General features: G+C 26.1%; 1 protein-coding gene across 1 annotated transcript in view; it reads left to right on the forward strand.

Moving 5' to 3' along the window:
- The window catches only part of LOC117173770 (octopamine receptor-like), a 184605-nt gene that overhangs the window by 83030 nt on the left and 86249 nt on the right, over positions 1 to 15326 (forward strand). Inside the window, exon 6 of the mRNA XM_033362412.1 lies at positions 4683 to 4797. Coding sequence (XP_033218303.1) covers positions 4683 to 4797 — 115 coding nt within the window. The remainder of the gene's footprint in view (positions 1 to 4682; positions 4798 to 15326) is intronic.

The following is a 15326-nucleotide window of genomic DNA, read 5'->3' on the forward strand; positions in this document are numbered from 1 at the left end:
ATATGTTGAAGATCTTTCAGAACATCTTAGGGTTGCGCTAAAAAAATATTATATCAATGTTTATATCACCAACAACCACACTTAATACATTTCTTGTTTAATGAAGATAAATATAACAAAGAAAACATATTTTGTATAGTATATTTGATAAATTGCAAATGTTCAAATAAAATCTATACTGGTGAGACTGGTAGGAGACTTAAAACTCTACAATAAAACAATACTCACAAAGGAAGAATCTTAGAGTCAATTTTAATGAATAAATAAGTTAAAAATTCTATAAATTAAAAAACTGAAATGTTAAATATAAATAAAATTTATCAAACTATTTTATGAAAATGTTATTTCAATGTTTAAATTCAATTTGCTTTGGCACACTTTTCATTTGGGTCTCCATTTTAATATCCGCCTTTAATAATTACTCATGGAAAATTCATTTTGTCTCTAATGTATTTGTCCTTCCGAACAGAAACAACTCATTTTAGTTATTAAACAAAAAATCCACTATTATCCAATCAATCAGATTGGCCTTTTACATACTCTTTTAGTGTTAAAAAAAGGTCAACTTCGTTAGTCAGTCATTTTGGATAAAAATTGAAAAAGTGAGCGCATTAAACGAAATTTTGTTACCTCTTTTCTCAAAACTCAAAAATTCTCTGTACAGTTATTCATAGTACTTAAAAAGAAAAACATTTACTTATCATAAAGTTTTATTAAGAAAAAAAATTACCAAAGTTATCAAACTTATTATACTTATAATTTAAAAGAAAGAAAATTTTAATTTAAGTAACGCACGATATAAAAAAGTCAACAAAAGAAAAACTTTACTTTCTGAAAGACCTACAAGATTATCATGACAACTTTTTGATCGTTTCGAAAAATTGAAAGTTCACATTTTGAGGAACGAAAAAAATAAAAGAAACTTTTTGAGAGGATCTCTAGTTTTTGTGTCATTCGTAAAAAAAATACAAAATTAAAATAAAAAATTAAATTTCTAGATAAATGACAGAAGGTACGAAAAAAATAAAGAGGCAACATTGTTTGACACAAAAAGGAACGTGAAAAATAAAATTGACAATAAAAAAATAAAATCTTTAGAAAAACGTTGCAAACTACAAAAACAGATAAATGAAAAAGACTGTGCATTAAAAAAAGATCTACGAATTTGTAATAAATTTTTGTTATATGATTGCATTCAAAATGAAAAAATTGATTTTTTGAAAAAGCAACACAAGCTACAATAACATTTTAACTAAAATAATTTTTTGCCTAAATTATATCCACAAATTTTTTTCGAACTACTTTACGCTAGGATGCGTATATTTGATTGAAATCGTATAAAATCACATTGAAAATAAACATATGATCCGCACTTTTTTTGAGTTTTAAAAACAAGATAATGAAAATACGCATGTTTTAATACTAATGCATATTATTAATTGTAATAATATAAATTTATTGACGTGACAGATTTCTCTTGGTAGCTGAGAATACAAATTAGTGCAACATAAGGAGAAAAAATTTAAGTAATCATGAAATGAATATAATGTGCATTCGATATAATAGTATTGAACATAATGTAGAAAAGTTCATATTTTAGAGAAAAATCGACTGCGAATCATGAGATACGTGATGATAATGTGTTTGTTAAAGCTAAAGGAGTTTTAACAGAAGAGACTTAACAATAATCAAATTACCGTTTTCGATTTGTAAACCTTTAATTTTAAAATTCTTGCGCACAAATGTGCGCTTAAACTTTCGAGCCGTCCGTTTGATCTTTTTCCAAGGAGGGTCAGTGATGGGAAATAAGTGAAGGAAAATAAGAGAGGAATAAGGGAAGGGAAAGTAGGGAAAGTAAGAAGAGAAGAGGGTTGGTTGAGAAAGTGAGGGGAAATGAGCAGAGGGCAGGTAAAGTAAGTCAAGAGAAATTAGGAGAAGAAAAATATGAGAAGTGAAAGGAATTGAGAAAAGGAGGAGAAAAGTGAACGGGATTTGTATGGGAAATGAGATGAAATGAGGGAAGGGAAAGTAGGACAAGGGAGGAGTGGAAGCAGGGGGATTTAGGAAACCTAATGAGCGAAACAGTGAAAGAAATTGGGAAGAGTAAGTAGGGGAGATTTCGACAATGAGAGTGCGGAACTAAGGGAGATTGGTAAGAGGGACAGTAGAGAAAATGAAAAAAAAATAAGGGGTGAAGAAGTAGGATCAGTAAAGGGAAATGAGAGGAGATAAAGTATCAAACGTAAGAAGAAATGAAACGATGGAAAGCAAAGAGAGTGATGGAAAATAAGCGAAGGAAAAGTATAGTTAATAAGGGGAAATAAGGCAAGAAAAAAGTAAGAAATATAAGAGAAGGGAAAGGAGGTGAAGTAAAAGGGAATGAGGAGAGGTGCTGTCAGGAAATTAAGATAAAAAATACTTTAGGACGTGAAGGAAAATTATAGAAGAGGAATGAGGTGAAGTGAATAAAAAGATTGAGTTGGTGAAATAGGGAGTTAGGGAAATAGGAAGTTAGGAATAGGAGTTAGGGAAATAGGAAGTAGAAGATGTGAAAAATGGAAAAGTAGTAAAAGTGAGGGGTGATGAGGGGATGCAGGGATGGTCACTGGAGGGGAACTAATAAAAGGGAAGTTCATGATGGTTGGGATGTAGGAGAAATTCGAAAAAGGGGGTAGGAGATATCTGTATAAGAATAAGAAAGTAGAAGAAATTATTAAAAATAAGGGAAAGTAACAAAGGAAAAGTGAGAGCCAGGGAAGAAGTATGAAAAATGAGGGGAAATACATGAACGGAAAGTAGAATAATTTAGTTTGCTGATGAAGCAACGAAAGGGGGAAGGACAGAATAAGAAATTGTGGAAATAGAGGTGTAAAGAAAGTGGTGAAGAAGTAGGGGAATATAGGTGGAGTAAGAAAAGAAAATTATTCAAAAAAATTTTCTTTTTTCATTTTTTCTAATTTTTAAATTAAATACGAAATACATAGATTCCAATGAGAAAATTCAACTATTTTTTATTAAAATTTAATTTTTTTTCTATTAAGAATTGTAGTGTTGTATTTTTGATTAAAAATTAATTTCTTTCGATAGAGGGTTAAATAATTTTGTTTAATTCCCTCCTTCTTGGTTGAATTCGATTGTTTTTGATTCAAACTCAAAATATTTTTATTTTAAACTCCTTCGTTAACAATTTTTTCTCTAGTTAAATATTTATCGTTTTAGTTTGAAAATTCGTCTATTTGCTTGAATATTTAACTCTTTGTTTGCAAATGTAATTATCATTGGTGTAAATATCAATAATTGCATAACTCAAAGATAATTAATCTCGATTTTTTAAGGATAAAAATAAATTTTTTTAACTTGAAATTAAACTATGTTTTTTAATTAAACAAAATTGTTTATTTCATTCTTCGCTGACGATTCTTAAATTCTACTACATTGTTGAAAAAGAATCAACTATTTGGTTAAAAACATAACTTCTTTGTTGAAAATTAATTATCTAGTTTGCAAATTTGATTATTTGAAGAAAATTGTTTTTTCGTTGTTTGATAATTAATTTCATGAAATAAAGTAAAATCATTAATTGTTGGTTTAAAATGAAATTTTTTGTTGCAAATTCAGCTATTTGGTGGAGGATTTATGCCTTTGATTAAAAATTTAATTATTTCGTCGAAAGTTCGTTTTCTTATTCAAAAATAAGATCTTTAAAATCTGAAATTGAACTATTTTATTTTTGGTTACAAAATTATATTTCTTATCTCACAATTGTGTTTATTTGACAATTAATCATTTTTAGGTGAAACTAATGTATTTTGTTAAAAATTCAATTTTTTCTATCAAAATTTGTGTTCTGAAATTGAAAATTTTCTGAAAAGTTTCTTGCTTTTTAAAATATTATCTTGATCACGACTAACCTAAGACGAGCAAATAAGTAAAAAAAATTGCTAATGCACAGATATAAATGAAATTCTGTGAAAATTAATTTGGATCCACAACATTGGATTTTTAAGTTATAATAACCATTAAGTTTAATATCTAGATATGTATTGCGCATTTTTGCAAAAATTAATAATCAAAGCTTTATTAAATAAAAATTTATCAGATAGATCAATTTAAAAAAAAATTATTTATTCTCAACCAAAAAAAAAGGTGTATCTGTATCTTTAATTTTTTTCACTTTTTGTGGCAAATAATTTAGAACTTAAATCTAAAATGGTATTTTTGGAGACCGAAAATTTAAAATCTAATGAAAGTTTTTAAACTAACTTCTTTTTAATAAAGCTAAAAAAATTCATTCGCAAGAAAAAAATGCGAATGAAATAATGTAAGTAATGAAATTCGAAGAAGATGGTAAAGGTTAGGATTTAATTAAAGGTCGCAAGAGGTATAATTTTTCTCTAATTAATTACGTTCCCAAGTTTGCTTTGTTGCCTTTGCAAAAAGCGCCCGGGATATAATTTCCGGGAATTTGCTTGAAATTGCAGGAAAGACCTCATGATACAAGTAAGCAAATGAGAAACGTTCGACCTCCTTTTTCTTTTCTGCAGTAATTCACGTTTTGTTTGATAGTATTCACATTCTGAATATTTGATATTCCGTAGACGTAGCACTCAAATAAGAAAAGAAAGATAAAGTTGGTGAAGAGAAAGAACATTCAAGGTGATTTCCATGTACGAATGTTGCAGGCAATGTCGGACCTTCTGCTTGGAGTCTTTTGCATGCCATTCACACTTCTTGGCCAGATGTTGAAGAATTTCGTTTTTGGAAACGCCATGTGCAAATTGATACCCTATTTTCAAGGTAAGATCACCATTTTCGTAAACCTGGTTTAAAAAATTCTTCCAAATCTTAGCCAAAAGAAGGAAGATTTTAAATTCATAAAATTATAGGATTTTGTCCTTTTTTCTGGAAGCTGATCGTACAGCTGGACAAAAAAAGTCCTGTTTTAATTTTCGAAACAAAGAAAACTTCTGCAATTTTCAACGAAATTTTTTGAAACTCTCGGAAAGTGTCAGTGTAGATAATTAATATACTTTTGATTCAACTTGAAAACATTGTATCTAAAATTTACAAAATGGCGGGTTTTTTAATTTTCTAAACAAAGAAAAATTCTGCAATTTTCAACGAAATTTTCTGAAACTCTCGGAAAGTGTCAGTCTGGATGATTAATATACTTTTGATTTAACTTGAAAACCTTGAATCTAAAATTTACAAAATGGCGGCTTTTTGAATTTTCTAAACAAAGGAAACGTCTGCAATTTTCAACGAAATTGTTTGAAACTCTCGTAATGTGTCAGTCTGGATGATTAATATACTTTTGATTTAACTTGAAAACCTTGAATCTAAAATTTACAAAATGGCGGCTTTTTGAATTTTCTAAACAAAGAAAACTTTTTCAATTTTCAACTTATTGACTTGCAACTTGAAAGAAGGATCAATTATTAGGTTTTATATATATTATATTAAATATTCTTCTGTTTTTATGTCCGGAAAACGAAATTGTTATTAAAAAAGGAAAAAACCTTTTGTTACGCTTTTCTGCCACACAAATGAAATCTTGGATGAAGTACTAGAAAAGGAATTTTCTTTTTTAATACTAAAAAAAACTTTAACAAATTTTTTTCAAACATTAAAATAAGATAAAACAGATTTTAAATCCATAAAATAGAAGGACTTGGTCGCTTTTCCCGAAAGATTATTTTATAATTAAGCAAAATGTGGCCTCTTAATTTTCAAAACAAAGAAAATTTCTACTATTTTCAACGACATTGTTTGAAACTCTCGGAAAGTCACAGTCTTGGTGGTTAATATTCTTTTGATTCAACTTGAGAATTATGAATATAAAATTTACAAAATTGCGGCTATTTGAATTTTCTCAACAAAGAAAACTTTTTCAATTTTCAACTTAATGACCTGCAACTTGAAAAAAGGTTCAATTATGGGCTTATAAGGTTTTATATATAAAGACATAAGAATTAAAACAGTCTTTAAAAAGGACTGTGAATAATGATCTAAAAAATAATATATTGAGATATTTCTTTATGGTAAATATTCTTCTGTTTTTATGTTCGAAAAACGAAATTGTTCTTAGAAAAGAAAAAACCTTTTTTTTACACATTCATCCTAACAAACGTGTTGATTTTTTAATACTAAAAAAACTCTAAACAAAATTGTTTGAAATCTTAAAATAAAAGAATGTATATTTTTAAATAATAAAATTTAAGGATTTAGTCCCCTTTTCCGAAAGATGAGCGTACAGTTGAACAAAATGAGGACTGTTTTAATATTCGAAACAAAGAAATTTTCTACTATTTTTAACGAAATTGTTTGAAACTCTCGGAAAGTGTTTTTTACATTTTTACATTTTTCGTTGCAAATTTATCTTATTTGTTTAAATATATGGTAGAAGGTTGAACTATTTTATTTTAAAATTAATCTTCTAGAGAACAAAATTTAACTATTTGGTTGAGAATTCATGTATTTTGTTAAAATTTCGAATAAATCTGCTTGGTTGAAGATTTATCTATTTATGCCTTTTTTGTTGAAAATTAATTTTTTTCTAGTTGAGAATCAAGGTGTTTTGTTAAAAATTCGTAGTTTTGGTAAACATTTTATTTCCTTCGTTGAAAATGAAATTACTTGGTTAACATTTTTTGTTAAGCATTAATTTTTTAGCTGAAAGTTCAAGTAATACATTTTTATTAGAAATTTTGGTTGAAAATTCGTCTTTTTGGTTAAATTCAACTGTTTTTTATTTTAAATTAAAATCTTTTCTGGTCGAAATATCAATTATTACACTTTAGCTTGAGAATATTTTTTTTGCTAAAAATGTAGTTAACTGTTAGCTATTTAGTAATTGTTTGGTTAAAAATTTTTTTTTCGATAAAAAAATCAATTATTTGGTTGGAAATTCAAGTATTTTCTGCAAAATTCATTTTTTTGATAGAAAATTAATCTTCTTAGTTGAAAATTCACCTTTCTTAGTTGTAAAATTAAACAAATTGGTTGAATCTTAAACTCCTTTTCTCAAATTCATAAAACTTGAACTTTTCTATTCTCAGTAAGAAATTATATTATTTAATTAAAGATTCAACTATTAGGTATAATTTTTTTTAGTTGAAGATTCATGTATTTTGATGCAGTTTCGTCTTGTATAGCAAAACAATTGATCTTCTTAGTGAAAAATTCGACTACTAAGTTAAAAGTTAAACTTCTGTAAAATTAATTTTTTTTCTCGAAATTTAAGTAATCCATTTTTGGTTAAAAATCGATCCTTTCAGTTGAAGGATTTGGTGTCTCCTACTGAAAGATTATCGTATAATTGAACAAAAATGGGCCTGTTTTAATTTTTAAAACAAAGAAAACTTTTATAATTTTTAACAAAACTGTTTAAAACTCTCTGACCGTGTCAGTCTTGATGGTTAATATACTTCCGATTTCACTTGAAAACAATAAATCTAAAATTTAAATAATGGCGGCTATTTGACTTTTCGAAAGAAAGAAAACTTCTTCAATTTCCAACTTTATGATTTGCAACTTGAAAAAGGTTCAATTTTGTGGTGTAATACATGGAGAGATGAGAACAAAAACTAGAAAGTGACTGATATTCTTGATATTCTTCTTTTTTTACGTTTGGAAAACCAAATTGATATTAAAAAAGGAAAAACTTTTTGTTTCGCCTTTATCCACACAAATAAAATCGTGGATGATGTCCTAAAAAATGTTTTTGATTTTTAATAACGAAAGAAACCATTACAAAAATTGTTTCAAATATTAACATAAAAGAAAACATTGTTTAAATTAATAAAATTTACGGATTTTTTCCCTTTTTTTAAGAGAATCGTACCATATAGACCATACGCTTTCGATTTTACTTGAAAACGATAAAACCAGAATTTACAAAATATTGGTTAGTTGAATTTTCTTAACAAACAAAACTTTTTAAATTTTCTACGAAATCAGTTGAAACTTAAAAAAAGGTTTAATTATCTTTTATATATTAGTATTATCTTTTTCTAAAAGATGATCGTATAATTAAAAAAAGGTGTCTGTTTTAATTTTTGAAACAAAGAAAGCTTCTACAATTTTTAACGAAATTGTTTGAAACTCTCGGAAAGTTTCAGTCTGGATTGTGAATATGGTTTTGATTCAATTTGAAAACTATAAATATAACATTTACAAAATGGCTACTATTTGAATTGTCTAAACAAAGAAAACTTTTTCAATGTTCAACGTTATCACTTGCAACTTCTGTTGCAATGCTAATATGGAGAATAATATACCGAGAGATTTTTTTATTGTAAATTTTATTTTATTTTTGGGTTCGGGAAACAACCGACATCCATAAAAATAAAAGCGCCTAAATGAAATCGTGCTTAAATATTTTTCTTTTCGTTTCAATACAAAAGAAAACCTAACATAAAGGAACTAAAAATTGTTTGAAATTTTTAAATACAAGAAGGCAGATTTTTAATTAATAACATATAATAATAATTATAATCTGAAAAACCTGATGATTGTTTAAATAACTTTAATGTTTAATTTAAAAATCTTGATTGTTTTCTAAGCTTCTAGAACGGGGTTTATGTGTCAGATAGTTTCCGAATAATGAAATCTTCAAACAAATTAAAATGGTTAAAAAGTTCTAAATCTTTTTTGAAGCATTTAAAATAAATTTTTTAAAACTAAAAAACACCTATTTTCGACTAAAATCTCGGAAATAATTCAAAATGTAAAACGCCAGCATCACCTAAAATTGTTTAAAATGATAAATATTCTTTGAAATCTAATGACATTTTATAAGGATTTATTGCTTTATACAGAAATGGCCGAATTTAAATCTAATCTTAAAATTTAAGATATTTAAATGAGATCATTATAAATTTTAAAATCCTATTTAACGTCCAATCATCAAATTAATGTTCAAAATTTCTGAAAATAAAACCAAGAGTCGAATTATTAAATTTCGACAACCATCATAAAATGTTCCTATTGCAATTTGAAAAAAATTCCTAACAAAGAAAAAATAAAACATTTTGTTTTGACAAATGTAAAAAAGAGAAAAAAATAATAAGGAGACAATCAACCAAATCCTCTTTAATCTCTTTTTTATTTATTTCCTTTTCTTTATTTGTATTATGATTATTTTTTAATATTGCAAATATTGATCGAACTTTAATGATTTTTGTTTTAAGCTACACAATATTGTAAACACTCATCTTGGTTTAAAAAATTCTAATTTCCAGTGAAAAAACTAACACATGCTAATATTTTTAGAAGTTTTAAGTTTGCTATATGAAACTTAATGATTTAATACTATAATTGTTTTTAAAAATATTAACTTCCTGAAAAAATTACAAACATAAAATATGTTTTCAAAATTCTCAAGAAATATCGTTACCCCTCTTTTTTTAGATAAAATTCTTTCACAAGGGGCAGTCATTTAAATCTTCCAACAATTTTTTCAAAGTCTTTAAAAGTTTTAGAAAAAATTGCAAGTAGTCTGATTGAAGATTTTCAAATAAATCAAATTAAACTTGAAAAAATTGCGGTTTTTTTAATTTTTGAAGAAAAAAAAAAATGAATTGAAGTTACATATTTACTAATAAAATAAAAGCTGGTCATAATGTTGGATATTCCAAGAAAAATACATTAAAAATTTTTTCTTACAAATTGCTTTTTTCACCCCTTTTCCACCAGTAATTAGTTTTACACTAAAATATAATATACATTTTTTATTTAATAAGATCTCTTACATTTTAGCATTCTGTACAATGCAACTTTCGCACATTAAAATCTCGTGTTTCGGCTCTTAATTTTAGAACCTTTGACCCATAAAAAATAAAGTCTTATAACTGACCAGTATCATTTGTTTCAATATTTAGGAAAATTTGTAAATCATTTCTTTAAAAAAAATTCCAAAGAAAGCTTCAAAGGAAATATAAAATTTACAAAAGAAACTCATTTTGTTGAATTTTCCTAACAAAAATGATTAAAATTGGACGTAATTAAGCACGTTTTTTTCCCAATATTTCTGAAGATATTTTCAAGGAAAAAGACCTACCCTAGAATATTGATTTGAAGGAATCAATTGGTTACTCACCCTGAACCTAAAGCGTTATAAATCTTTTGTAAATAGGGTGTTCTGTCTCGGGGAATTTGTGTCAGGGTGAGAACGAAATAATTAAGTCCCGAGAAGGAAGGAAAGCTGTTTACAAATGTAAGGTATGAAAAGAGAAGATGGTTTTCTTTCTGGAAGGTTGAAATTTTTCACTTGATCAATTCTTGTTTTCTCCTTGATTTTTTTTGTTTTTAACGAGAACGTTTTCTTCTGCGTAAATACGAACTGAGATGAAACTACAAGGTAACTCCGACTTAATCGAATATAAGCTACCAGCAAAACAAGAAATCAATTCTGTGCTTCTCGGTTTACGCAGCATTCGAAACTCAATGAAAAAGGTCGCATCCTTACTCGGGGCAATCGCAAGAAAATAAATGAGGACGTGGAGCAAAAGCGATAAGTGGAATCGAGATTGTATGAAATTCAAGCTCGCTTTGAATCAAATTTCAATCAAATTGAAAGACTTGTAAAATCAACTTCAAATATACTGCTTTCTATAAAGATACCAAATTACAAATGTTTCATTTTATTTAGTATATATTGCCTTAAGAAGATCAATCGAAAATGAAAAAGCTGCAATTTTTTAGGTTTAAATCTAGGGCTTTAAAGAAGGGTAAAAAATTTGCTAAATAAACAAATTAAACTCCTCCAGTTGCGAGAGATTCTGTTAAAACTTATACTAATAGATAAGAAGTTTAAAAAGTGCTCATTCTATTAATTTTGATGTATATTGCCTTATAAAGTTTATTCGAAAATAAAAAAAGCTGCTATTTTTTCGCTTTAAATCGAGGGCTTCAAAGAAACGTCAAGGATCTGTTAACCAAACAAATTAAGCGCCTTCACAAGTTGCAAAATATTTTGTTAAAAATTCCAAAATTTTTTTTTAAAAAATTGAAATATCTGCTATCATGTTCGTTTCAAATCGGCGGCATTAAAGAAAGATAAATAAAAGATTTGCGAAAGTTTTCGTTGTTTCAAAAATTTAGTGAGATAACAATGTTAGATTTGAATCTAAAGCTTCAAAGAAAGGTCAAGAAACTGTTAATTAACATAATTAAATATCTGCCCAAGTTGCAAGAGATTTCGTTAAAAATTGTAAAAGTTTTCTTTGTTTTGAAAAGTAAAAAAGCTGCCATTCCCTTCGTTTTGAATCTTGGTAAAGATGGTAAAGACTTCTTTCAAAATTGCGAAAGTTTTCTTTGTTTCAAACATTAAAATAGCTGCTATGATGCTTGATTTAGTTTTTCGGATTTGAAGAAAGGGCAAGAATCTATAATAAAACCAAATAAAATGCCTCTTGAAGTAGCAAGGAATATTGTTCAAAATTGCGAAAGGTTTCTTAGCTTTAATAACTCAGTAAGATGAGATAGTGTTAAATTTGAATCTAGAAATTTAAGGAATGGTCAAGAATCTATTTAAAAAATACAATAAAATGGCTTGCCAAGTTGTAAGAGAATTAGTGTAAAATTGTCAAAGTTTTCTTTGTTTTGGAAACTAAAAAAGAAATGCCTTTCTGTTAGATCTAAATATACAGTTCCAAATAATGGTCTGGAATGTATTAATCAACTGAATTAAACATGTGCCCAAGTTTTAAGAGATTTCTTTAACCAATTTTAATTTGTCTCTGTTCTGGAAACTAAAAAATCTCGAAATAAACCAAAAATAAAAAAGCTGTTTCCAAAAGAAAAAAGCTACCATTGTGTTAGATCTAAAGATTTCAAGAAAGGTCACTAATCAAGTAATCGGCACAATTGAATAGCTTCGGAAATTGCAAAAGATTTCGTTAAAAATTGTAAAAGTTTTCTTTGTTTCCAAAAATCAAAAAGCTTCCATTTTGTTAGAATTGAATATGTAGCTTCAAAGAATGGTCAAGAATCTATCAATTAACCAGATTAAATACTTCCCTCGGTTGGAAGAGATTTTATGCAAAATTAGAAAAATTTGATATATTAAAAAAATTTAAAAAGCTGCTATTTTGTTAAATTTGAATCCAGGGGTTTAAAGAAATGTCTATAATCTATAAATCAACCAAATTTAATATCTTGCCAAATAATAAAAGATTTCGTTAAAAATTACAAAACTTTTCTTTGTTTCAAAATTGAATAAGATACCATAGTGTTAGATTTGAATTTGCAGCATGAAGTAAAGTTCTAGAAACTAATAATTAACATAATTAAATATCTGCCCAAGTTACAAGAGATTTCGTTAAAAATTGCAACAGTTTCCTTTGTTTCGAAAACAAAAAAGCTGCTACTTTGTTATAATTGAATCTAGGGCTACAAAGAAAGGTCAAGAATCTGATAATTAAATAAATTAAATGCCTTCTTAAGTTTCCAGAGATTTCGTTACAAATTGCAAAACTTTTCTTTTTTTCGAAAATTAAAATGGCTATCAGTTCGTTAGCTTTCAATAAGCGACTTTAAAAGAAATTCAAGAATCTATAATGCAATAAAATTGACTGTTTCCATGAGTTTAAACAAATTTCGTGAAGACTAAAAAAGTTGTCTGCTTTCAAAATTAATGCCCGATTGGAATCTGAGGCATTGAAAAAAGATAAAAAAACTAGTGCTGCCAGATCGTGGGTGAAATTTACCCACACCATATCTACCGTTTGGGAGCCGTAAAACAGAAGGTGCATGATTACTAACTTTTAGTAGAAATAGTTCAATTTTCAACTAAAACAATTTGTTTTCGCTTAAATTGTTGAAATTAATTGAAAATTCCTCGGCGTCTTTTAAAACTTCCTCAAATATTTAGAACCCTAATAAATCTTTTAAAGTCTCTTGAAACTTTTTAAAGTTCTTGAAAATAACTTGAAATGAAAAAAAAACCACGAAATATTTCAAATCCTTTAAAATCTCATACTAAATTATTAAAATCATTTTTAAGTTCCTAGAAATCTATTTAAATATCCTAAAATATATCAAATCCTTTAAAATCTCATATTAAATTACTATGATCAATTAAACATTCCTTGGCATCTTTTAAAACTTTCTCAAATATTTAAAATCCTTACAAATCTTTAGAAATCTTTTGAAATCTCTTAAAATTTTTTAAAGCTCTTAAAAATATCTTATAATCTTAAAAATACCATGCAATATTTAAAATGCTGTAAAATCTCGTACTGAATTATTAAAATAATTTTAAAATTCCTTTTAATCTATTAAAATATCTTAAAATATATCAAATCGTTTAAAATCTTTTGAAATCTCTTGAAAATTCCTTGAAAATTTAAAAATACCCTAAAAAGAATATACAAAATTTTATAATTATATATAAAAATCGTTTTAGAAATAGTTAAACTTTAACTCCAGTAATTTCTATTAAAAGTTAAATTTAATAGTTTAACTAATCTACAAATAGTCAAATTTTTAATGTTTTAAAATTCTTCCGTTTTCTAAATTGAAATCTGAAACAATTTAATTTCGAGATTGTCCAATTAAAAACATACATTTAAATTTGGAACGCATTCAATTGACTTATTATTAATTTTTTATAAATAAACTTCCAAGTTTGCAATTCTAAATTTGAAGACTTGAATCCCATCGAGTAGAAAATTATTCGTATTGAATAGTTAAAAATTTTTGAAAATAAAATTTTGAAAGCTATAAATTTTTATTGACTTCATTTTCAAAACTCTAATATACAAATATTTCAATATTTAACGTTTTGAAACTTTTCTCTTTTTTCAATTTCAATATAAAGCCTTACAAAATTTCAAGAGATTTCCAAAGATTTTTTAAGATTTTAAATATTTGTGGATGTTTCAAAAGATGTCAAGGAATTTTAAATTTATTTTTATAATTTACAGGAATTTCAAAGAATTAAAAAACGTTTAGAAGGCTTTTTTTTAAATTCCAAAGTAATTTAGAAATCCCAAAAATAGTCCTAGGCATTTTAAAAGATTTTTAAGTATTTGAACAATTTTAGAGAATTTTACAGATTCCAAGGAATTTTCATTGATTACAATAATTTAATATGATATTTTGAACGATTTGAATTATTTCCGGGAATTTTCAAATTTTTAAGGAGTTTTCAAGAGTTTCAAAAAATTTCAATCAATTTCAAAAGATTTTTAAAGATTTTAAATATTTGTGAATGTTTTAAAAGGTATCAAGTAATTTTGAATTTATTTTGATAATATCAAGGAATTTAAAAGAATTTTAACAATTTTAGCAGAGTTATTAAAAAAATTCCAAAGTACTTCAGAAATCTTTAAAAGCGGTCTAGGTTGTTGAAATGATTTTGAAGGTTTCGAAATACTTGCGAGAATTTAAGTTCCAAAGAATTTTTAATTGATTACAGTAATTTAATACAAGATTTTGAAGGATTTGAAATATTTCAGGGTATTTTTAAAATTTCAAGGAATTTTCAAGAGCTTTAAAAAACTTCGAGAGATTTCTACAGATTTTTAAGCATTTTAAATATTTAAGGATGTTTTGAAAGTTGTCAAGGAATTTTCATCCTATTTTCCTAATTTTAAGGAATTTCAAAGAATTTTAAAGAATTAGTTTTAAAATCTTTAAAAAAAGGTCAAAGCATCTCAAAATATTTTGAAGGTATTGCAATATTTGAGAGTATTTTAAGGAAATTGATTTTTAATTGATTTCAATAATGTACTATGAGATTGTAAAAGATTTGAAATATTTTAGGGTATTTTAAAATTTTCAAGGAATTTATAAGAGATTTCAAAATATTGTAAAGGATTTTAAATATTTGAGGATGTTTGAAAAGATTTCACTGAATCTTTGATTCATTATTATAAATTAAAGGAATTTCCAAGAATTTCAAGAATTATAGCAAGGTTCATTAAAAGAACTCCAAAGTACATTACAAATTTGTAAAAGATGCCAAGATTTTTCAAAAAGATTTTGAAATTTTCGAAATATTTTAGAGTATTTTAATAGGCTCCAAGGAATTTTCAATTGATTACAGTAATTTAATATGAGATTTTAAAGGCTTTCATACATCTTAGGATATTTTACTAGATTCCAAGGAATTTTCAGTTGATTTCAATAATTTAGTATGTGATTTTAAAGGATTTAAAATATTTTAGGGTATTTTTAAAATTGCAAGGAATTTTCAAGACCTTTGCAAAATTGCAAGAGATTTTAAAGGATTTTAAATATTTCAGGATGTTTTAAAACATTTCAATGAATTTCCAATTATTATCAATAGTTTTAAGCAATTTCAAAGAATTTTAACTTTT

This window comes from Belonocnema kinseyi, chromosome 5 (assembly GCF_010883055.1).
Source record: "Belonocnema kinseyi isolate 2016_QV_RU_SX_M_011 chromosome 5, B_treatae_v1, whole genome shotgun sequence".
Lineage (NCBI taxonomy): Eukaryota > Metazoa > Arthropoda > Insecta > Hymenoptera > Cynipidae > Belonocnema > Belonocnema kinseyi.